Raw genomic sequence first — 25,145 nt, forward strand, 5'->3', positions numbered from 1 at the left:
TGTTCATATCTCTTTATATTTTTCATCTTCATGCATGCTGAGTAGTACATTTCACAGGAGCAGGATGCAAATAAATAAAACAGTCTCTTTTTTAAGTTACATGTCATAATCTATCCATTCTAATAATGCTTCAGTAACATGCCTTTTTCAAAGTCCGTAGGGGGGGGAAGGGATGTGGGGGGGGACTTTTCGGAACATATAGTCTCCATTAGAGGGCGAAAGCTTAACAAAGGGCACATTAATAATACATATTGTTAAAGCTGGCAATCTATGATTAATCTTCATTACCACCCAAAACCCTGCTCCCCCATCCAAGTGAAGCCCGTCTACACCGCATAGGGAAAAGGCTAAGTGTAATTATTACATATCATCTATGTACAGTAACTTTGAAATATGGCACCAAATCTGCTCGTGAAAAAAAGCTTGAGGTTACATGTTAAAATATTTGTGACTACGATACTTTTTCATAACTCCGTTCAGCCCCTACAGCGATCGCACTTCACGAGCCAAAGTGGAAACGCTGGCACACTTTTCTTGCCTGTTTTCAGTTGGTTCTGAGAGTAAACAGCGTGCCTTGCAGGCTTTGGGAGCATTGTGGTGCGTGACACAGTGTTGGAAAAGTAAATCTAACTCATCTTCAATGCACCATGTGTCTCACTTTGAACAAAAGCTCCCGGGCAACGTCAGCCTGCCGTATGATTGGCACCTTAGAATATCAAGAAGAGTGACAATTTTAAGAAAAAAAAGTCACTGACGACAAATACTGTGTTCCAGTTTCTGCTAGTGCTGTTTGGTTTATGTTTGACTTTGTGTAAGTTTCTTAGAATAAAAAGGTGCTTGTTTGTCCGCCGAGTGACTTCACTTGAAGATCACGGACAATGAGAAATAACATTATCTATCTCTCAGTAGCTCGGTTTAGCTTAGCATTCAATTTTCTGACTTAAGTCAGATATTGGCTTTTTTTCCCCCACACACATGCGTATGCATGCACACGCTTAAGCTCTTGCATATGCACACATAATTGGAAAATGAGGGGATTATTTCTGACCTACAGCAAAGGCAAATAATGAAGAACTTCAGATAACTCAACCTAAGGCTATCTTTACAGTATTTTAATATTATTAGTAATTGCTCAGTTTTATCTGTTGGGTTCTTTGAAGGCACCTAGTGTCACCTAGGCAAAGCAGAACTCTCCATCATGTAAGCTTTGTTACAGCGAGACAGTTTCCTTTTTAGGAGGGCGATTCTGCCCTCCTGAAGTGTCTTTTGTGAATTGATGCTTGATCATGACTACACAGAGTCTGTCTGTGCTCCTGAATAATAATGCAGTGGTGAGTTTTGTGCCCTAATGATCGGGGGTCCTGGGCCAGGGAAAAGCTCTTCTCCAAAATGAAAGTGGTCCTTGAGCCCCCAGGCAGAGAAGCCTCTGTCAGACGTAGGCTGACTCACTAGACTGGGTCCTGCCCAGGTTCGGGGCCTGGGACAGGTGCGAAACATCCTTCTTGCGCACTTCACAGATGGACTTCCTTCGGGCCTGCACCCCTCGCATGGCCGTCTTTATCTTCCTCCAGCCGAGGTGGTTGAGCTCAGCCAGGTTGAGCAGCACGCATATGCCGCTCACCGCAAACATAAAGACCAGAAACACGGTCTTTTCTGTGGGACGAGACACGTAACACTCCACCTCCTTCACGCACGGGTAGCGATCGCACTCAAACATCCCCGGCACATTGAAGCCGTACAAGAAGTACTGGCCGGCCAGGAAACCGATCTCCAGCGCATTGCGGAATACCACCTGGATAACGTAGAAGCGGGAGATGCCCTCCTGCCGTCGCACTTTGGCGCTCTTGTGCGTTTGAGGAAGTCCCCTGGGTCCGTTGGGGATCTCCTTGACCTCCAGGCAGTCGTGATCCTCCTTACTGCTGTCGGGGTGCACCAGGATGCCGTTGATGTTGCGCGAGTGAAGCTTGCGAGCGTGGTGGTCGTGATGGCGGCCGTGGTGCCCGTGACCGTGGCTATCCATGTAAGGATGCAGGAGAGAGTAGCTTCGGTCACGCGCTTTGGCAGACTGGTGAACAGAATACGTGATGAAGCACAGGCTAGGCGTGCACACCAAGATGATCTGGAAGACCCAGTAGCGGATGTGCGAGATGGGGAAGGCCTTGTCGTAACAAGCCTGGTTGCAGCCGGGCTGCATGGTGTTACAGATGAACATGATTTGCTCATCTTCGTACACCTTCTCCCCCACTATGCCTACTATGAGGATACGGAAAATCACCACCACTGTCAGCAGGATCCTGCAGAGAGACAGAAGGAGAAGGAAAGGGCAGGAAGGGGAGGGGGTGAAAGGGAGATACACAATGTCAGTTAGTGAGGAACAAATGCACAGAGATTTAGGAAATATCTGGATATGATTCTGACTATTTCAATGTTGATTGCAAGTCTTGGCTCAAAATAATCTAACAGGTGATTGGATGCTGCGTTGTTTATGTTCACGTTGTACCCTAAAACTATTTCAGAGCAACAGAAAGAAAACAGTTTCCAGGCAAGTTGTGGGACCTAACAATTTGTCTGTGTGTGTATGTTCATGCATGAATGTGTGTGTGTTTGTGTGATATCACTCAGCTGCTGTGACAAACAACACCGCAGGACGGTAGAGTTGCGCTCTAGATAGCATGCACACATGAGCTCACTAATCATGAAACGTGGGGGGTCGTCAGAAGATAAAGGTGATTTCACACTCATCTTCACTGCTGAGCTGAAATGGAACAGCACGTACATGGACATCAGTGTGATTGCACATACATGCTTAAACAGTGATTGCCATTCACCGATCCATAGATATAAGGATTAGTGTTGTAATATTCATTGTTAGTATTTTTCCAATAACATGAACTCTTGCCTTTCATCGTATTCTATCATAAATCTCCTCATTGTTGCAAAGCTTTTTAACAAATATTAAACTGTTGTGCAAATGACCTCTTTTTGACCTCCTTTACACCTGGCATTCAAATGTGTCTCATATCCAGATTGTATCTAGATATGATTTAACCTGGTTGCATTTACACCTGGTATTAATATGTGTCTCCAGCGTCCACATTGAGATCCAATTGAGATCCGATCGCTCTGTCTGAGAGTGGACGGCTGCGTACGCCCAGGCTTGTAGCCGAGCACTGCGGACAGAAAGGCCGTTGCGCTGTATTGATCACTCGGACCATTTATATCCAGATCTTTAGCTCCGTCTACCAATGCTGTGCAGCACGGTGAAGAAAGACTCAGAGAACGATCAGATACAGCTAATATTTACACCTATTTTTATGCTGAGGTGCAGGAAATGTGGCTGTCTGAACATGTGGCTATAATTGCGCTCTTAACAGGCCAATTCTTAGAAGCCTGAGGTGTATGGCTTTAATATGAACCACAGCACAAGTCTATAACCTCACAGGAAATACAGTAAACCTGCTTAAAGGACAAAACAATATCTGGTTTCAGCTGTATGGCGTTGACACTCTCAGTACTAGAGGCAGTTATGGTTTAGGAGACAGTTCACATCAGGACATAAAGCCCCTCTGTAAATGATGTGGATCTGAAGAGCCATGATGCTGAGGAGTCGAGGAGGTGATTAGTTTAAGACATCAGCATCAAGCCTAAAAACGGAGCCGTTTAGGGGAAGAGGGCCCGCCAATGCGACTTTGTGGGATGACTGCACTCGCACACACAGAGGGATGAGGAGAGGTGAAACTGAGCAGCGACCGGAGGAGTGCTGGGAGCACACTGCACCCTGCCAAAAACTGTTACGCTGGACAGCCTTAGCATTACATATTTCCGCCCACGTAGTTGTTGTGTGTGGATCGAAAAAGCATTTGCATTTACACTTGTGTTCATTGTGGTCAGAATGCGTCCCTGAACTCCTCCGGAGGTGGTTTGGCCGATCAGATCACAACAACAAACCGTCCTCGTTATGGGTGCATTTACACCTGTACCAAAGAGTATAGAAGCAAAGAGACGAAACTCAGGTGTTTTTTTTACAACAGTCACGACTGCCATTTTGGACTGAAACGCTTATTATATTTATAATATTTTCTTGTTTAACACAGGCCATTTTGGTAGAATATGACAATAGAATAGCACTAATGTTGTTTTACTTTTGTACGGCTCTTTTTATGTGAACTTTTTACTGGCGTCCGGTAGTCGCTTTTAGTGCAAAATGGCGGAAGCGTAGCTTTGCTGCTGGGCGCTGATTTTGCAAGGGAACAAACAATTGACTTTCACTTTTTGGCAAAATACGTTCTTTGCCTGTACTTTCATGTGGTTAAGCACTATCCGATTGCAATCCGATCACCCAAAACGCATTTTAATGTCAGGTGTAAAGTGGGTCTTAGGAGGCTGCCCCTGTTCCCAGGGTCACAGTATAATTGATGATTATCAACTTAGTGCTGAACCATACAGGTGGCATCTTCTAAAAATTTCCCATTGAGCCTCATTAGTACATTGCTGCAGTTAGAGAGAGCTGTGTGTCCGGGGGCTGGGGGATCTAGAGAGCAGTGTGGCTGCTTTTCAAGGCCTCTGAGAGACTGGTGTGCTGTTCTGTTATCTTCTGGTGTCGATCCAGCGTGAGCAATGCGGAGGAGGACTGGGGCTTTATAGAGCTGCACTGTCAGCTCTTTCTAATGAGCGAGGAAAGCCTGCACATCATGGGGCTCCCTCCCTGGTATTTATGCCACAATGCAGTGTTTGTGGATGCTCCCTGCGTGTAGGAGCCAATTACTTAGAATACACTTGTTTCCAGGCACAAGAGGGGCACCCAAGGCAACTGGAGGGAGATAGATGGGAGGTGGCCCCAGGTGGGTTAGAACAACTGGGGTAAATGTCAGCGACGTATGACAATATCCTTTCATTCAGGTGTTGTAACATAATACGATTTGTTTTAAATATGCTCATGAAAAGTTGGTCTTTCTTTCTGTTCGCTTTCCATGGCCAGTTACCACAGCAACCTGCGAATTAGTGAGAGGTGAGGATCTGGAAACAAGAGAGAAGATATGTGTAGACACCAAGGTATGGAGGAAAAAAAAGGTATAATTGTGAGAAAAGTTTATGTTTTCCTTTGGGGGTGAAAACGTCTTTCAATGGGGCGATTGAGGTGACGGCTTGTGAAAGGTGAGCAGAGGAACACGTGTTGACGTGAAACAGACTTAAAATAGAGCAGCGCGCCGCTGCAGGACTATTCCCGCTCCACCTGCGAGAGCGTGCCTGTGTGTGAGCAAGACAGACACGAGGACACAGAGACAATGAGGGAGAGTCATCCATGTGTGTGACTTGTGCAAAATGGCAAGCGTGTCCGGACGTCAGTGCTCAGAGCAGCTGTGAGCACACACGCTACGCTGACTTTCAGTATGTTTCGGAAATACAACAGAATAAAGCTTCTCTGCACCTCTGGTCTTCTAGAAGTTAAATGCAGGTCGTGTATGTAATTTACATTCAGTCACTTTACGATCCTTTGTTCTGAGCCGGATGCATCTGCCTTCAATGGGGGGTTTGTCAGCAGCGGATTTGACCGAAGGGCTGATATTGATGGTTCTCTGCACCACAAGGAGTCATTTCGCGCATACTGCAGAAATCGGTGATCGACACTGCTCATTTATATGCAAATATTTCTTTAGGAAATAAGAAACTAGCTCATGTTCAGTGTCAGTGTGAGAATCTGCGGCTCTGGATGCTGATTTAAAACGATGTAACGGGATAGAAAGCAGCTTACAGCACATCTGCATTCACTGTCTGTTTCTATTCAAGGTCTGCTTCTTCTCGTGCCAGTGATAATTACTACATCATAATAGCATTAACTAAATGTCACTAAGTCTGCCTGCTATGCACATCTCTGTATAGTGACACAAGCTCACACACTGGACAGGTCTTTCATGGTAAAAAAAAATTCTACAATAACACTCCTAGTTAAATTTCTCTCAAATACTTTTTATAATTCAGACCTAGCAGATGGTTTGTATTTTATTATTTACAGATGGAATCTTTGCAGATTAAAAATACATACAACACCTCTGTATGAGTGGAAACAGGCTCTTCTTTATGCTCTGGTCAGAGCAGAGACTTAACTGTCTTTACCCCACATGCATGGTATCCCTTATATCAGCGCATACTCAGCTATAAGTCGGAGTTATCATTTTGTCAATTTGATAAAGTATAAAGCTGAGTAGAAACAACACGCACACCACTTGTCTCCTTTGTGGTGCAGGGAATCAATTCCCCTGAAAATCCAACTCCAAAGAAAAAAAGCCAAGTCCCGCACACACTTATATCGCCTCTGCATTGATTTATTAAAGAGTCAACGTTTCAGTCGCAAGGATACCTAGGATATGTCTTGAGAATGGTCCTTGCAACCGAAACGTCGACTCTTTGATAAATCAATACAGAGGTGATAGGTGTGTGCGGGAATCTTTTTTTTTCTTCTTTGAAATAAAGCATATCGCTGACAAGAACCCCAAATACCAGAAAAATTACACCGTTCAAGGTTGTAAAAATATTGTTTCACTATTTATACACACAAATACAGCAGAAACACACAAGAAATAAAACTATATTGCAGTCTATTTACATGTAAAGCAATTTTATTCCAACTCGTTTTGGTGCCTTTTTCATTGAAGGTCTATGAACACATCAGCACATTCAACTGGTTATCTCTGCTTGTCTCTACATGATATATAAATACAGTTAAGTTACGTTAAATAAAACCTGCTCCGTGTATTCACTCATGAGTTGACAGACTCCAGAGGGTTGGACACGACCGACGAATGTGTGGCGTTTTAATTAAGGGCGGGTGAACCTGTGAGACAGTCTACAGGACTCATTGTGGAATCATTGCTAAATAAATTTCACATAAACCAAAAGTAATGACGCATCCAGACACTCCTCATCAACTTGTTAAAGGAACAGTGTGTAGCATTTCGGGGGAACTATTAGCAGAACTGGAATATAATATTAATAATTATGTTTTCTTTAGTGTATAATCACCTGAATATAAGAATCAGTTCTCCACTGAATACCAGTGGAGAACTTGGTTGGGACAGTTTACGTCATTGGCATACGTCACACAACTGGCACCACAATTAGTGTAAATGATTATTGTGACAGTGGGGATTAACAACATAAGAACATGCTGCAGCATCCTTGCATAGGTCCATTTCACACCATGTTTTATTTACAAGGGACCACTGCAGCTTTCTTCACCTCAACAGTGAGAATTTGTAGTCGTTATGGACTTTCCTCGATAGAAAACTTTTCTTAAGTACTGTACTGCGGATATTCTGTCTATACTTGTTTGTCGGGCAGATTTATGTCGTTAAAAAAATCCAAGACATTGCAAGTATTGAGTGTTGTGCTGTGTGTGTGTTTGCAGGCTTGCGTGTGTGTGTGTGTGTGTGTGTGTGTGTGTGTGTGTGTGTGTGTGTGTGTGTGTGTGTGTGTGTGTGTGTGTGTGTGTGTGTGTGTGTGTGTGTGTGTGTGTGTGTACACACTCTACTGCTGGATAACAGGATAATCAGCACGGGGCAGATTGCTGCATTAGCAGAAAGTAGTGGACGAAGGTTATCTGCAAACATCAGTGTTTTAAGTCCTGCAGAGCAACGAGCCAACGCTGTACGTTGGAGCAGATTGGGACAGGACAGCCTGAACCTGCAGAATATTCAATAACCGCCATAAATTATGGAAAAGATTTTTTATTTTTTAGGAGCCTATCAAACCTGAGGGCAGAATATCAAAAAAAGGCCAGTGGCTGCCTGGAGTCAATTAAAAAAAGACAAAGATACAGACACTTCACTTCACAAAAGTCCCTTAAATGGCCAGTAAATTATCTCAACTCATCACGTCATTTATTCGCCCACTCTGCGGAGGATCTCCCTTCAGACTAATCATTACATTTATGGAGACTTTCTAAATCCCTGACACTGTGCCAGAGATTTAATAACATTTGGAAGAAAATTAATCTAGTCTGTATCCCTGGATTGGGCTCACATGTGGAAGTTATTCTAGAATGTTCATAATTTCCTTGTGCTGCATTAGTGACAGCTTGTATTTTCATAAATTGCAAAGATCAACAAGCTAACATTGATGTCTAGAGGGACGACGAGAGGAGGAAGTAAAGATAAGGATGCGATACTTCGCTGCTGTGTAACTATACAGACTGACCTGTAAGCAGCTGATTGACCTGTGAGGTTGTGTGTATAGTGTAATGGTAGCTGCTCTTCGGCTGGTGTGTGTCGGCTGGACATGCAGGCTCTGTCTATCCCAGAGGCTTTCACACACACACACACACACACACACACACACACACACACACACACACACACACACACACAAGTTCATTCATACAGCAGCTGCTGTCGCCAGCCTCCAGGGACAACAGTAGCCTCAAGCACAACAGCAGATCCACACACACACAGACACACACACACACACATTGTGAATATAAATTACCCTTAACTGTATATGAGTCAACAAACATATAAAGTATATCTGCACATATAGGCGCACTGACTACAGTGTACACTGGCAGTCCTCTGAAGGACTGGCTAAGTGCAGTATTATCTGTAGAGAGACCCTGAGTGAAAATATTCTTCCCGCCCGTATGCTCCCAATAATAAGCTCCACTGATTGCTGTCGGCAGCACATAATGAATAAAGACTTTACCAGGCGTAGAAATTAGGCAGCTTAATTATCAGAGTGCAGACATTTCTTTCCTCCCACCCCTCATCCACTGCTCCTCTCTCAAACTGTTTTAATAGTTTCAGGCCTTGCCCACGTACCAGCCAGACGTGCACGACCGCCCGAGGTGCCGCTGAGAGTCGGCGTGACGAATACATTAATATAAAGCTAAACTTGTGTGGTGGTTCACTTACTCCTGGCCTCTTCTTTAAATACTCATCAGCGATATTTTACTGACTATAACACATAAATGGTTTAAAAATACGGTAAGTCTCTCCGATATTTGGGATTTTACACAAAAACCATTGAGGCCTTTTCGAACTGTGATTTCCTTTGAGCCACAACACGTGCAGAAATTTAATATCTCACTTGTTCATTCAACAACTCTGAAAGAAATGACTTCCAGCTGTTTAATAGTGGCCCTCAGCATCGGAGACCGCACAGGGTTCCCCTCTTGCGTTACTTTTGGACGGACCAGGGATGGCGCGTCAATATACACTTGTGACATGCATAGTGTCCTTTCAAAATAAAACTTCCGTTTTCACAGGAAGTTATGTTTAGGCAACACAACCACCAACACTAAGGTTAGGAAACGGTCGTGGTTGACGTTGACTAGCGACTCATGTGACTCACAGAGCTGACAATATCGACGAGTTGTGTGACTAACAACTGACGTGACAAAATAAGTCAACGTTACTTTTAGTTTCAAAGGGGTAAAGAACACCAGCCTCCTGGTTGAAAGTCGTGTGTTTGTTTGACCATCCACCCTCCCTCGGGCCCGCCCTGGATTCTCTCGCTATTAATACGTCACTTGCTCAGAATAACGCCACTCGTGGGTTTACATTTGAGTTAGTCGAAAGCCTGGTTCGTCACATACTGTCGCTAAAGGGTGCCAGTGTGTGTTGGTTTCCGATGCCGAGGGGCGCTGCCAAATCGCCGCTATTTGACGAGTTGGGAGTGAGACTGGGTTGTACAGATAACTGCCTCAATTACATCTAAGCTGAGATAGACATGAACAGGTTTTGAGTTATCATAATACCTTACTTTAAAATGTGCTAAAGTCTTTTTTTTGTTAAGCAAAGCTCCTTTGTTGAAACAAATAGATAACAACCATCCCCCAAAGCTGGAGGATATTGTGTTTGAAGAAATTTCTATTAGCTCATTGCACAGCCTAACCATGTTTGGTGATGATGTCAGTGTACGCCAGATGCAGCCGTCCTCCATCCCATTTGTCTTTATGTATGCATCTAAAATTACACTTTCATCTAAAAATTACCCTTTTGTCTCAATTCTAGCTAAGGGATACAAACATTATGCCAAAGCATTTTTTTTTTTTTTAAATCACTTGAAAGTTGAAAACCTTCAAATGAATGATATCAGCATTTCCCTTTGATTCCCAACCAGCGTATTTTGCTGATTGCATCAACTTGCGATTTCAGAATACTCCATAAATCACTCTGCGGCTCTTCAATATTCGGAGCAATGACAGGTACATGATCAACACAAATGCAGAGGATGGGTTTTAATCCAGTGTAAGGTACAGCGTATTCAACCAAATTCATCTGCAGAAAGGTTCTGCATAGACTCACACACAATGTGCCGTATAATTATTATTTAGATGGGCCTTTGATGAGGGACTCAGCTAGAGAAAATGATTCTATTTTGCAGTGGGACACAGCAGATTAGGCTTATTTTGACTCAGCCCATCATTTTATATCTGTAACCCATTTTAGTTCACGACATATACGCTTTTGATGTTACTCTGCATTCAGGCCCTAAAGGAAAAATAAACTCCCCAAAATTCAAACTTCTGTTCCCTTTCAACAGGGCTGGACTTATTGCAGGCACCTTTGTTTTTGGCATAGCTACAGGGAAGGTTATTAATTTAATTAATTAATTAAATCGCCTCTTGTAGCTGCATTGCATTCGGGTCTACTGAGGACACATGCGGAATCTCCGCCAGCTCTGCAATGACTCATACACAGTATATGATAGTTGATGGTGAGACTAGAGAAAATCCCTTTCTCTTTTGATTCGGACGGACAACAAATGCTGATGTTTCCTGTTGAAGATTTTGAATACAGCTGCAAATGTAAACTGTATTCAAAATCTTACTGCGTCTTTACAGTATGCTTGGCAAGTTAACCGTTAGAAAACAAAAGACACAACAACAAATTGGACCCAGAAATTCAAGGTGCATCATTTTGCGGGGGTTTTAGTGCAGATTTTCCTTGACTTAACATTTGTTCACCTCCTTATGAAGAATTGCTATCATCCTACAGTGACAGCTCACCAAACTGATCACAGATTTGTATGAATTTATGTGTTGCAAACCCTATAGGAATCATACCCAGTACACCTGAAACAATCAATAGTTGATGTAAATGCAAAATGTTTCCCAGGTGAAATTTCTGTTCTGGGTTAACATATAAAGTTATTTTTAGGACTGCACAAATCGCAATATGGCCTACTGCAATTTTCAAATCGCAGTATTTGTTAAAATCGCAATATTTGTCAAAGGCGAAATGTGTGTCAAAATACCATTTTACATTAAATATTTTGGTTCTGCATTGATGTCCTGGCCTGCACATCATATTCTATAGGCTAAAGAAAACATCTTTGTTTAGTACAGATCGCCGCTAAAATCACACCATAATCATTTTAATATGTTTTTCAATGAAAATGAAAATAATGATGTAAAAATGATCATTCCCTCCAATATCACAAATCATATCGCAATTGCAATATCAGTCAAAATAATCGCAATTGGATAATTTTTCCAAATCGTTCAGCCCTACTTTTTTTTACCAAGCACCTCCCTTTCAGTTGTGGTTAACTGGAATTACATGGCTAACCTCACAGTTGATGTATCATGTCTGCTGGAGTAGTTGTCATGATTTATTAACAAGTTTACAAGTCATGTGAAGGAGGCTTTTAAGAGTTGTGGTTAATATTGTGTGGAGTGAATGTGATGCAAAACTGCACTCATTGAATATACTTTGATGATTATAAAAACAAGTGTCTCCATCTCCTTTTGCAGTTTTTCTTAATGTCCTCAAATAGCTGGCAGTTAACCAGAAGCTCATGATGGAACTGACACGGCTTCACCTCCTCAGCTATGATGGTCACTGACTTGGCTGACTAGGCATTGGCCCACTTGGCCAGCTCGTGTAGAACACAGTCAAAGATGAAAGATTCAAGGATGTAGAAAGAAATCTGATCTGATGTGAACATGAAATGTTAATAATTTTCTTGGTCCTGAATGAAGTTCTCACATAATCTATCACTATATGTCTGATAGGTCAACTGTCAATTAAGATTGACAAATTGGTAAGCAATTATCAAATCTAGTTGAATGTGTTTGACCGATCACACTGACGAGCAGGTTGTGATAATTCTCTGAGGTTTCGTCACTATGAGCGACCCCTTACACATTACACATTGTTTTTTGATCCATTACTAATATAAAAATGTTGATTTGTGCAGCTTTAAAAAATATTATTATATATAGCTGTCTTGGGATGTAAAGTAGGTTGTGTTGTTGCTGCTAAAACATAAAGTTTTGACAGAAGTGAAAAAGTCTTACGGCCACCAGCCCTGTGCAACAACACCTGCTTCCCTTATTTTGCCAACTTCCTGGCAGATTATTCATATTTCTGCCAATGTGATACAACCTGGCTGTGGCTGATAATTGATGCTAGAACTTTCTTCTTGGCTGCGAATTTCTGTGTCGCACCATAAATTGAGTTTGATACTTTTAACTCCATCATACTTTTAATTTGATTTGCCACCCTCCCTGATTTTAACTCTGGTACGCAGTGTAAATTTTAATCAGCAATCTACTCTGAAGATTAAAAGCACACTATAAAGAAAAGATTATACAAAAACACATCCAGGCCCCTGTGGATACTGAATTCCCTCATCTAATAGCTTACTGTAGTTGTGTACTATCATTATGAAGATAACTCATTGTAATTAAAAATGCATTCTGAATTAATGAACTGCTACGGCAATTTAAAATATATGTTTTCATTTGGAATACAAGAGGAAAATGTATAGTAAATATGTTTGCCTTACATTCTTTATTTTTCAAATTGACTTTTATTTAGCCCTAATTAAAAATAAATCTATATTAATCAGTGCATTTGATTAATTGATACATGGATTGGTGTTCACTGGATCACATTAATTATTTATTGTTTATTGCAACAAACCAACAGATCTTAATTATTCGTCTACATAAAAATGTTATCAACTGACCTTTAACTTTAAGATTTCTATATTCATATTTATTGCAAAATACATTGGTTTAAAATCATATCTCTGTACTTGTAGCTGCCTTTGTGATCTTGAAAATAGAGCCATAAAATAAGGCCCTAAACATTGTACAATACTTCTGGGTTTAAGAGAGTTTTAGTATCTAAAAACGGGCTCACAGGCAATAATAGGTTAAGAAATCCTGTCCTAACCTAATTAAGGAATTCTAACACATTGGAAAAATCATTGAAATAAAGAACAATTAAGATATGAATAGGGAAACATTACACGCCTGGTAAAGCTCATACACACACCATCAATATGTTGCTGAAATGAATAATAGCCCGCACTGAATGAAAGCTGAGCTCAGCTTTTCTGGCAAAATCCCCCCATCGAACAGTATAATCAATAACATTCAACATCGGGGATTGCTACACAAATAAACTAATGACAGCTCCAGATGGGCAGAAAAAATGGTTTAATTTGAATGACATTCCCGCTTCTCGCCAATGGATGATGGATTACTAATCCTGTCAAACGCTGAAATATTGCCTCTATTGTTTTGCTTTGCAACACAATCTCCCCACAGGCAGTATAGATTTTTATCCAGGAAGCTTATTATTAATGATACATGAAATATGTTCTGGTTCACTAGTAGACAGGATGATGATGCCCTCAATTAAAGCAGAGCATTCCTACATCTCAAATTATTTCGGGAGAAGTAGGGTGCCCTTCTCAAAGTAGGGTACCTCCCTCTCGTTGTGGATATCCTGACCTATTTAGGCAAAGTGGAGAGAAAACACAAATATGTGCTCGGAAACTACAGAGGCAGAAAGTCATCTGCATTTTACTTTTAGAGCCAGCAAACAGGGATGCAGATATATTTGGTTTCATGAAACCTTTCAAGACTGTCCATTTGAGTGCTGTTGTTTTTACCATGCAAACAGAGTTAAAGAGCAACAAGGTATTTTATACACCACTTTGTCCATTACATTAAAAGGCTGGACAAATCTGCATCCATTTTTAATGAATGATTTGACATCAATAGCAACTTGCAACAAGGGCCACATAACATTTATTAAGATTTTATGAAGTACTTGTAATGCTAAAGTGGTGAGTGATAGATGTTAAATAATAGATTTCACTCTGTTACGCAGGAAAAACAAGTAAAAGGTGAATGGATATAGATTTGTTTTTATAGAGTACATCAATTATATATGGACATATATTCTATTTTATAAAATAATTATTCAGATTGAAACGCAATACGTGAAAAGTATGCAAAATACATGATGAGTTCATTACACCTTTAACAACAGAGAGAGTCTGCCTCTTATTAAAGGTGCTGCTTATTCAGCCAAACCTGCACTGCTGTGTCTGCATAAATTGTGAATATTGCATGTAATTTCTCTCAGGATTGTACATCACCTTTTATGAGAGCTACAGTTAGAGCATTACATTCAGATGAATGTGAAATTAAAAATGGAATTGTGTATTTTTAGAAGTCCTCATCAATGCGGAGGACAGAGACTGTTTCCTCAGCAGCAGGGTCAGTCAGCAGCTCCAGAGGAAGGAGCTCTGACACAGATTCTTAGCACAGAACCTCTGCAGAGGGAAAACTTCTCTTCCTTCCTCTGTCTCCTACTCCCCCCCACCTCCCTCTGTATCCTTTTTTGTTTTACAGCTCACATCCTCTCCTCTCTATCCTTCCATCCGGCAGCCTTTATTATTTTATCTTCCTTAGATCACTCACTCTAGTCCTCCATTATCTCTGCCTCTTTTTTCTCTCTCTCGCTCTACTTGTCTTTGGCACTGACCTCACTACAGCATTGCAGTGTAGGGAAAGATGCATCAACACACTTCCTTTCTTTCTTCCTTCCTACCTGCAAGGTGTATAACAAACCCAAAGGCTTCATCCTCTCACGGTAGAACACACACACAAGCACACCTGTGGTCTGCAAAACACCTGAGCACCACATGTGAAAAACAAAGTATGTAGTATGTTGTGTCTTAATGTACTGTATGTGTGTGAAACGTTAATTGCCCTTTGCATCACATATTTATGTTGTTTAGTTTTTACATACAGTATTTAGGGCAGTCTGAGTAGTTAAATAAAAATTTATGCAATTTTATCTAAAGAAAATAAAAAGACATCTAACATGGAAATAGTCTACCTGGTCTGACCCTGCAAATACACATGATGGGATGGCCCATGCTACACAAATGCCGTCAACATTAAATTGTTTGCAGTGTTGTGTGGACAAATCTCTGATTTTAGCAGATAGAGTATTAAAGCAGTTGTTTGTCCCACTGGATATTTTCGAGGTTTTCAAATACTGGTCTGATAAGCATTAGGGATGTAGGAAAATATCGAAAATATTATTAAACACTATCGATTTTTAATCAATAGTTTACATGAAAAGATTAACTCAGTCAATACCTTATTTCATTTGCAAAGATATGTGCCCTCTCAGTGTATGTGCCCTCTCAAATTAGTGTCGTGATGTTGGATGTTAAAGGGACTGTGATAAATGCAAATGCAGATCCCACTGTTCTGATTGCATAAAAAAAATTAAGCTTGTTTTAATCAGATTTTATGCATATTGTGGTGTGTTCTTTATACTAGGACAGTTTTCCTAAAATTAGATTTAAAAAATCACAATATATCACCTTGTTTACAGTATCATAATATATTGCAATATATTGACACCCCAACATATTGAACCCATGTATCATGATACGTATCATATCGCCAGATTCTTGCCAATACACAGAAAGTAAATGAATAACGAATGTAACAATTTCAATTGTAGAAACAAGACTTGACTATTTGTACATGAGTCTGTTGTATAGTGCTACACCAGACATACCAACAAATCTCGGTCTGACAGGTTAATATTTGTTGCAAACCTATTGTTATGAAAAATATATTTACTGTACTAAGTGTAAATTAGACATTATGTGTACAACAAGACATATTAGACAACTGCAAACATTATCAAGGCTGCTTGTGTTATATTTTAAACAAATACACCAGTGTATTGTCAGCATATCGACACAAAAACAATTTAGCAACTCAGGTATGTAGTCTACAGAAAGTATTTTCATCTATAGTTGCTGCGCAACATGCTGCTTTGAAAGTCTGTCAACACACAGTCTCTGCGAAGAAATATTTGTGGGAATATTTGCAACAAGTCTGAGTATGTTCCACTACAAATTCTCATCGAATAAGCCCAAAAATCTTTGTGAGGTTGTATTTTTATTATATGCACCAAGTATATACCGTATAGCCCTTGTCGGTGTCCTCAACAGTTGGCAGCTTACCTCTGCCCATCAAGAGAAAAAACTTAATTAATTACTTTAATTAACACACTGAGTGAGATACGTTGAGACATTTTATAGGCCATACTGAACTGTCAGCTATCTAATGCTGAAAGCCTCAGGGTCATTATAACTGTGAATATACAGTAGATTTGGTTTGGGCTAGAGAATGAGGTTAATGCAGCCTTGACAATGATTTCTTTCACTGTGTAATCATGATTACAGTCATTGGTTATCCATGCACACGCTATACATTGCCCAATTAGAAGTCAGGCGTATGGAAAACAAAATACACACATTAATCTTTGAATGAGTCATAATATGCAAGCCACCTGTGGTTAGTCAGAGGCACAGAAGCAACTCTCAATTTGTCTTTCTCTTTCAAAGACCGTAATTAAGCTAACCTATGCCACTGTATAGACGGTCCATTTCTATTTTTAACACTGTTATGTATACCTAGGCTAATTATCTATCCTATGCCAGGGCATAGGTTAGCTTAAAACCTACAATTAAGAAACAGCTTAATTGTAGCTGGATTAGACAGTCTAGACATCCGACAATGCTATCTGACAGTGTCTCATGGTGGAGCTACATCCTCACGTTGCAAGAAAGAGGGTTTGGCACTCAAACAGATGACTGACATGCAACCATGTTCCAAAGTTTTGATGCAGGGGAGACTTTTCAGCCATGGGGAGACATCACTGTTCTGTTCTTTGGAACGGCATCCTTTGGACTGCAAGCGCACACATGCAAACTCTTTCCAAAGAAATGTTTAAAACTACACACAGGCTGAACATCCTACATGTGATGCCATCTAGCGGTTGCTGCATGCTCCGGCCACACCCCCGTGAAGTGCAGGACTTCACAATGCACAACAGTGCAACGCTACATCACAGTAGGTTGTGTTCACAAGTGCAACGGACCACACCTGACCACACCCAACCGGGATGTTGGGTGTGGTCAGTGGTGCAACAGACTTGAACCTTTCAACCCATAGAGGTCAGTGCAACAATTTTGACTCCATACATGGTTTAGTGTGGAGTTGCTCATTAACAATCTAGGAGGCATCTGCACAGCACAAAACTGTGCCAGTGGTGAACAATTCTCCAACTTGCTGGTACATCCAAAAACAAAATTCGGATCATTTAAATGTTAAGTGTCTTTGATTTCCTGACCATGCAGACACATGCTTAGGATTAGGAATCAAGTCTTTATCTTTAGTAGTTGTGTGTTATTGCTAAGATTGTCTTGTCTAATGTCTGAAAATGCCTGTCTACAGGTAAAAAGCCAAGATCCGGACCACAACTTCATGATAAAACTGCTACACCCTAACCCGAGGTCTCTCTGTCCAACAAACTGCATAAGAATTCTCCAATACGTTTAGTGAGATATCTTGCAAACAAGCTAGCTAACAGGGACAACATTAAAATTTGGGGTAAAAACAAATTAAGGGATCTACAGCCTACAATACTCACAAAATGCTGTACAAAGTGATTCCAAAGACAAGCAGAGTAGAAAGAGGGAACCTCATTGGAAAGCAGCTAATGTTACAGTTAATGCGCTAGGGTCAACTAGAGAGCCTTGTAGGACAAACACAGTCTGAGGGAAGCCTAAACACAAAGGGATCATTTACAGAGCATTTCACTGTATTCAGCACAGTAGCACATAGCTGGTGTCCTGGGCATCACACAAACTACTTACTATATGAGGGAATTATTTTTACTGGTTCATAATATCATTCCACTATCTAATGTCATGTAATTTTTGACATTTTGACACAGCGGGTAATTAATCTAGTAGATTATATTATATGATGAACAAAAACTGGTGCACAAATGACTATTCTAAAAATGAAATTAATTAAAAAATAAAGTGTATTTTAGGTATTCAGAGAACCCTCTTTAATGTTCAACCAGTGAAGTGTATGACCAACAAATAGCTCAAATTAAGCATATAAGAGGAAGCCATTACATCATCAGAGTACTCATGACTTTTGAAAGAGGTAGCAGACAAATTGAGAGTTGCTCTGTGCCTCTGAAAAACTGTAGGTGGCTTACAGTCATTGAATCATCCAAAGATTGATTTTCAGCATTCTTTGTGCCCTGTGCTCACAGGGTATCACTGATTCAGCTGCCAGGACTGGATTTTAAAGCTGCATTAAGTAATTTTTGACCACTAAGGGGCGGAAAGACTCCAGAACAAGTTCACAACAGTTAGCAATTAGCTTATGAAGTTGTTATGGCTAACATGTTAGCAAACAGTTGCCTACTTACAAATCCAGCAGAAACAGAGCAACACGGACATCCCTTTGGTCTCCTTTTTCTGGCCACCTGTTGAATGTAATTCCAATATTCACTGGCGTTTAGCCCCTGTTTGGTCTTCCGGCGCGTGAGAAAAATATCGGGATTCTTTTTGGCTTCTTAAATGTTCAAGTTTCTTCACCAGTTACTTCGGCTCTTTGCCATTTCGCGCTGGACGGTTAGCGTACAATTAGCTTGTGTGTTGGGAGCGGCTGCCCACGGTCGTATACAAGCCGACATTGTTTTGGTTTTGTCGCTCCGGGAACCAAAACAATGAGCTGAAAATGGCTGAAAGCTGCGTAGAGCTTCATAGTGAGATGTTGATTCTCAGTGATACCGGCAGTACTACCAATCCCATAAGCAGGAGGGAGTCGTATAATTAATGGCACAAAATATTGCTTAATGCATCTTTAAATCAAGTCAACATGCTCTAATATATGCAGGTTTTCATTCCATCTGTGGACTAGACCAGGTGATTTCAACACAGAGGAAGAACTCACTGAAATGACTTGGTGTAGTGTTTGATTGGAAGGAAAATCTCCATCGCACATGGCTTCAGATCCCTGATCAACACAAGTTTTGCTATAATGCGGCTCACATCATCTCTGTTGCTCTGATGCAGTAACAATGTCACTGATTTTGAAGGATATAGTCTAATGGTTCTGTGCACTCAGGGCTTAGTGTAGTCAATAAAGACATGAGCCAATTTTCACTCCTTTAACTTACACACACACTCACACACAAAAACCCACTGGAGCAGAGAGAAGGTTAGGCCATGCCCTTGTTGCGGACTACCTGAGGTCTGGGTTAATGAGCACAGCAGTGCAGTTAAATTCATAGTCTTTCGTGGCTTTGTTGTTTTTTTCTGAAAAGCTATTTTCGAATTACAAATCTAGACATCCGGGATTTCACTTTGGCTCACTTTTCCAAATGAGCATCCCAGCGTGACATTTGGATTGTGCTCAATGGGTGGAAAAAATCCACTTTTGCATTTAATTAATCACACAGAGATGATGTGGAGTCCATTTTTTCACACACATTTTACAGCATGTCTCCATGGCGTGTCTCCACTGCTAATCAAACTAAAAGCTCATCTGTTCAACCCTCCACCACGAACCATTCTCACGCAAAATATGAGAAAAGATCAAATCTGTCTTTCGCTATGATGCAAATAAGTGCCTTCTGATGAGAACAAATTGAATGAACTTGTTTTTTTGTCTCAAGTTCACACAGTGTTCAGAGCCATTTGATCCCCCTTTGATTCTACCTTCCACACCTGCTTGCCCACCATCCTTTCATCTTCCGCACCTCTGCTCTCCTCTCACTCCCACTCCCCTCTCCTCCTTCTGTCCTATTGGTCTGTGGCCAACAGCGTCAAGCGTTATCTATCAAAAGCTGGGCTATTAGGTAGTATCAACACAGGAAACTCTCTGAATTAACCATAATGCCCAGTAAAGCCTGCTATTGATTATGTGCAGTAAGTTTATCCCTTAACTAATGATGGGTGTGGAGGATAAGGGTGAGGAGGAGGAAAGGACGGGGGAGGTAGTGATGACTGTGGGGGACTGTAGAACAGAGGAGAGCACTGGGACAAGCCTGAAGAGGGGGGTTCACATACAGAATAACATACACTTCACATAAAAACACCCAGCTCATCAGTATAAACAAAACCAAAAAATAAAACCCACAAAATCCATCAGAGTCTTACCTTCCAATCATGGTAGAGTGCTGCTGGACAGCCGCCTCCAGCAGCCTCTCCAAAATGGTCCATTCCCCCATGGTGATGGAGAGGTGGCAGGGCTGTCAGAAGACTTGGGGAGCCGACCCCTCTTTCTCCGGCGGACTCTTTCTTCTTCTTCTTCTTCTTCCCAGGACCGGCCCGCGCTCTTGTGGACCTGCCGACCAGTGGGGGTACACCCGACCCCCGTCCACGCACCCGCTCTCTTTTGACCTCTACACGTTGACCTGGCCGACCGTCAACGTGTCTTTGAGTGTGTGTGCGAGAGTGAGCGTCCTCTCCTGGGCCCGTCCCGCTGTGCTTCTCCTCCTAGTGGAGGAGAGGTGCTGAGCTGATTGCCTCCCCCCTCCTCCTCTCTCCCTCACTCTCTTCCCTTCTCCCCCTCCCCTGTGCGCTGATGCTTGTCCTCCCCCTGCCGCACCACTCTGTTCTGCGCTACAGCATATGCTATAGCTCACTGTATGACAGCCATGATCACCCTCTCTTCTTCACTTGCCTCCCTCCGTCCCCCTTGCTCTTTTCTGCGCTGCCTCTTCCTCCTCCTGTCCCTGCCTTCGTCCTCCACCCTACCCCCAGGGCTCTCCTTGTACTTTACCTGCACTCCCTGCCATCAGTGCTGCTCTGCGCTCGTCCTTGCATTGTGTAGGATCTTTGCCTTTGCTGCACCCTTGCTATAACCTAAACACACACACACCGCATATAGCTGATCCTCCTTGGCTCACCTCAGCAAACAGCGCTGTAAACACACACTTGCGCTCGATGACAGCTCTGAAGCCCACTTCTCACTTCCTATTGAGGACTGCAGATCCACACCGGCACACAAAGCTCCTGCCTGCTGAATGTCATTTTACGACTGGAGGAATGGTCGCTCCCACAGCTCCAAGCGCTACAAGGACCCATAAAAACCTGCATACACACTCACACACACACTCGGAGCCGCACACGCAAACACGCTGCCACCCAGCCCCTCAGTAATAAATCAGCTGCCTTGCTGCATCCAGTGATGGTGAACCAAGGCAGTGTGCGGCAGACCTGCTGTCCTGTGTTGTCCCCCTGGCTAATTTCAGCACAGTCCAATGCCCAGAGTCATGTCTGCCGCAGAGAGCGGGGATGAAAAGCTGTCCTGTGAAGCCTATTTCTGGGCTCCATCATCTTGCATCCCTCTCTTCCCCCTCCTCTTGCTCTCCTTCAACCTCCACTCTCTTCCTCCTTCCCCTCCTTTGCTCACGTTTGTGTGCGGATCTCCGTCTTGCCAACTACCTTCTATCTCAGCGTTCGCTCCCCATCTCTCCCTCTCTTCCTCTGTGTCTCTTTCTCGCTCATGGAATCGCTCTATCTCTGTCACACTCTGTGAGCATGCAACACCCCCCCTCCTCTTCTCATAGATCTGCTCTCTCTCCTCCCTTTCCTTCCCTCCTTTCCTCCCTCCCTCCCTCCCTCCCTCCTCTCGTAAATGTGCTTGGATTGCTACCCTGATCGCTGCTTTACTTATGCTTGCAAGAATGCCTCCCACCGTACTGCTGTGCCTGCCTGATGTTGCACAGAAAAAGGGATTCGAGATCTAACCGTGCCTTCTGCCCCTGTCTCCGCTGCAATCCTTTGTTCCAGTCTGGAAGCTCGGCGGTGTTTCCCCATACTCTTTAAACGCTCTCTTCCTCTCTTTTCCTCACTCTCTGTCACACATCATCCGGCCCATGCTTCCAGGAGGAGGATTACAGGGGAATTGTGGCTCTTCTCCACCCCCCATCCCCCCATCTATCTCCTCCCTTTCTCCATCTTACTGTATAGGGGGATGGCAACACACCTATTTTCTCCTAACCCAACCCTCATGCATGTCCTGTATTTCCTCTCCTCATCTTCTCTTTCTGTTTCTCATTACCCCCATCCTCCATTACAGCCCCCGTGCTCCCTCTCCCTCTCAGGAGAGATGAGCACCGTATTGTACTTTGCTGTGACATTGAAAGCTGCATTCATTATATTTATGTTAAGGTGGTGTGGAAACAGGATGGCCTCCCTCCATTAAACAAACAGATACAGGCAGATGTATGCAGTGTAATTAATGTGACAAGAAAAGAGAGGATACATAAGAGAAAAGTTTTGTTTTTCCTCCAAGATGTGAGTCATAGCAAGGTTTTCCCATCTAGAAGACTGAGTCAAGTAAATGATGCAGTGGCATGACATGAGACCAGCACACTAGAGTGAAGTCATGGCTTGAGGTGACAAGTTCAATTCATTTGTGCTGCAATTCCACTTAGTTACGCTTCTTTGATTTTGGATGACATCATTTTCTAGTTGACAGTTTATTTGTTGCAGAATAAGGTGCATTCATTCAATTTGATACCGCCTTAACACCCTCAAACCCTTTGCTGTTGTATTTTTTAAAACAAATAGCAGTGAGGTGAGCAAATTCACAACAACACAACAACCTCTACAGTGCATTAGTGATTGATCGATTGATAGATCTATCTAGTATGTGCATGAAGACACGCAAAGTCCCTCTGCATGTGTGTGTGTGTGTGAGAGAGAGAAAGAGAAAGGCAGAGTGGGGGAGACAGAGCGAAAGAGGATTTTGTTAGTTCAGCATCTTCAGCAGGGGGGACTTGGGGTCTTTCCCTTACCAAGGACATATGGTGTAGGAGTGCTGGGAGGGGGAAGCGGGCAGTGGAGTGCTATGGCTCTCGTTTGGCGAGGTTCGGGTCGCAAGCAGAGCAGCTGAAGCGCTGGCATCAGCCGGTCAGTGCTCCGAGAAGAGATTTTCAGAGCTGGATGGCACTTGAGTGAGTGAGAGAGAGAGACGCAGGTGTGTCTTCAGTGACCTAGAACAGCCAGCGTCAAGCATGCATAAACACACATACTGTACTCACACACTAGTAATGCATCATTCGATATAATGGCATCAATGATAACACAAATGCTATTCGTGTTAGTGTAATAGTCCTAATAATGTAGTCAAAATGTGTGTTCCTTTTACAGTGCATTCAAGTCAAAGAACTGCAAATGTGAAATCTGGCATGCTATATTCTGCAGGGATCCAATATTTTAATACAATTTCATTTCCGTTTTGATCTTATACTTTATGTCCCATATACATCTTGTTGTGATGATCAATAATTAAGCCTATGTAATGTTGATAAGAGTTACGCAAGAGGGACATTATCCTCACAACAGGGGCACGTGATAAAATATGCAAATCAGAGGTGATTATTAAAAAAGGTGATTATGATTATGATGACTTGTAGTTTAGTATTCAAATGAATGCAGGTAGGAAGAGCAGACCCCGGCTTTGTCAGTGCCTCAGCAAGATCCCTGGGATATCATAGTAGATTATTTCTGTCTTTAAACATCAGTAGTGAAACAAATATAGGCATAGACATATATTATGCCAAATATTAGGAAAGCCATTGGGACTATAGCATCCATATCTCACTTTATAAAAAATATATATATATATTTTAACTCTCTTCCCTTCATTGCCAGCTCCCATCATAGGCAGATTTATCCAGTTAAACCAACAGACAATCATACCACTTTAATTTATTTGGTCAGTTTAGTATGTCAATAAGGGAGCAAGTGTTTCCAATGCATTGTTCAACATTTTCTCTTTGTTGGTTTGTTGTTATAGATGAAGACATTTGAAACTCTTCGGGTTGGTAGGTGATCTTGTGTAACTGGAGGTTTTCTTCTGTTTACTTCCTCTATACACAGTTCATAACGGCCCTGTAAACTTTGTTTTGTACCGCTGATAGTGGTGTGTTTGTTTGTAGAACAACAGCTGACGGTTAACGTTACACTACAAACAAACCACAGACAGCTCCAATGTCAATTCAAGGTGGATTTATTTGCTTACAAGCACTTCGGGACACACGTTCACCCAGATACAAGCCTCTTAGACTATACAATATACATAGACTATAGACTATAAATATATATTTACAGATTCAAATTTGCACACTCACCTGGGAGATACAAGCCCAGTTTGACTTGTTACCCCAGTGATGAGCTTTGATTGCTCCATCATTACCTTGGACACTGTAGTATTAAATATATAACGAAAAATAACTGCATAAAAATACGAAAAAAACACAAATATGTACACCTAACTACTATCAAATAAAGGTAAAATTAGTGACAAAATTAATTGTAACAATAGTAACAATTTATTAAAGCTGAAATTGTGTACTTAATATAACATGCAAGAGGCATATGTTACATTTGCACGTCTGTCCGTCCTAGAAGAGGGATCCCTCCACTTCATGAGATTTCTTACATTTTTTTCCCCTGTTAAAGGTTTTTTTGGGGGGGAGTTTTTCTACATCCGACGAGAGAGTCATAAAGGACAGAGGGTGTTGTATTCGATACAGATTATAAAGCCCCCTGAGGCAAATGTGTGATATTGGGCTGTACAAATATAATAGACTTGACTTGATCGCTATTATATGTTTAAATGGTTGATGTCACTGTAATTTGTGTTTCAGAAAAATCTGTTGAACAATTTCAAAGTTAATTGATTTGACAAGTTGTTACTGATCAGTAAACATTAGTATATTCATTTGTTTGTCTGTCTTTGGGTGAAGCGAGTGAATGAAGTCACCTTGTATGTTGCCACAGGGCTTCAACCTTCTGGACAGCAGCTGTCCGGTGAGTTGGAGGTCAATCAAATGAGAACTTCAGTGGGTCCTGTAAACATAACAGCAAGATACCAAATTTAAAAAAGTGTCTGACATAATAAACCAAGTTAGACTTCCACTTTCACACCTACATACTGCTACCAATAACTGTGATTTGATTTAGTTCACATAGATAATCATGCCAGTTGGCTT

The 25,145-nt window shown here is 41.8% G+C and overlaps 1 protein-coding gene across 1 annotated transcript in view; it reads right to left on the bottom strand.

Annotated features, from left to right (window-relative positions):
• The window catches only part of LOC141752607 (gap junction delta-2 protein-like), a 45,449-nt gene extending 24,785 nt beyond the window's left edge, over nucleotides 1-20,664 (bottom strand). The window contains exons 1-3 of the mRNA XM_074610648.1: nucleotides 20,296-20,664; nucleotides 18,561-18,617; nucleotides 1,431-2,294 (exon numbers count right to left, since the gene is read on the bottom strand). Of these exons, the coding sequence (XP_074466749.1) occupies nucleotides 1,431-2,294; nucleotides 18,561-18,617; nucleotides 20,296-20,366 (992 nt within the window). The 5' untranslated portion in view covers nucleotides 20,367-20,664. The remainder of the gene's footprint in view (nucleotides 1-1,430; nucleotides 2,295-18,560; nucleotides 18,618-20,295) is intronic.
• Nucleotides 20,665-25,145: the final 4,481 nt, after the last annotated feature.

The sequence above is a fragment of the Sebastes fasciatus genome, chromosome 16 (genome assembly GCF_043250625.1).
Source record: "Sebastes fasciatus isolate fSebFas1 chromosome 16, fSebFas1.pri, whole genome shotgun sequence".
Taxonomy (NCBI): Eukaryota; Metazoa; Chordata; class Actinopteri; order Perciformes; family Sebastidae; genus Sebastes; species Sebastes fasciatus.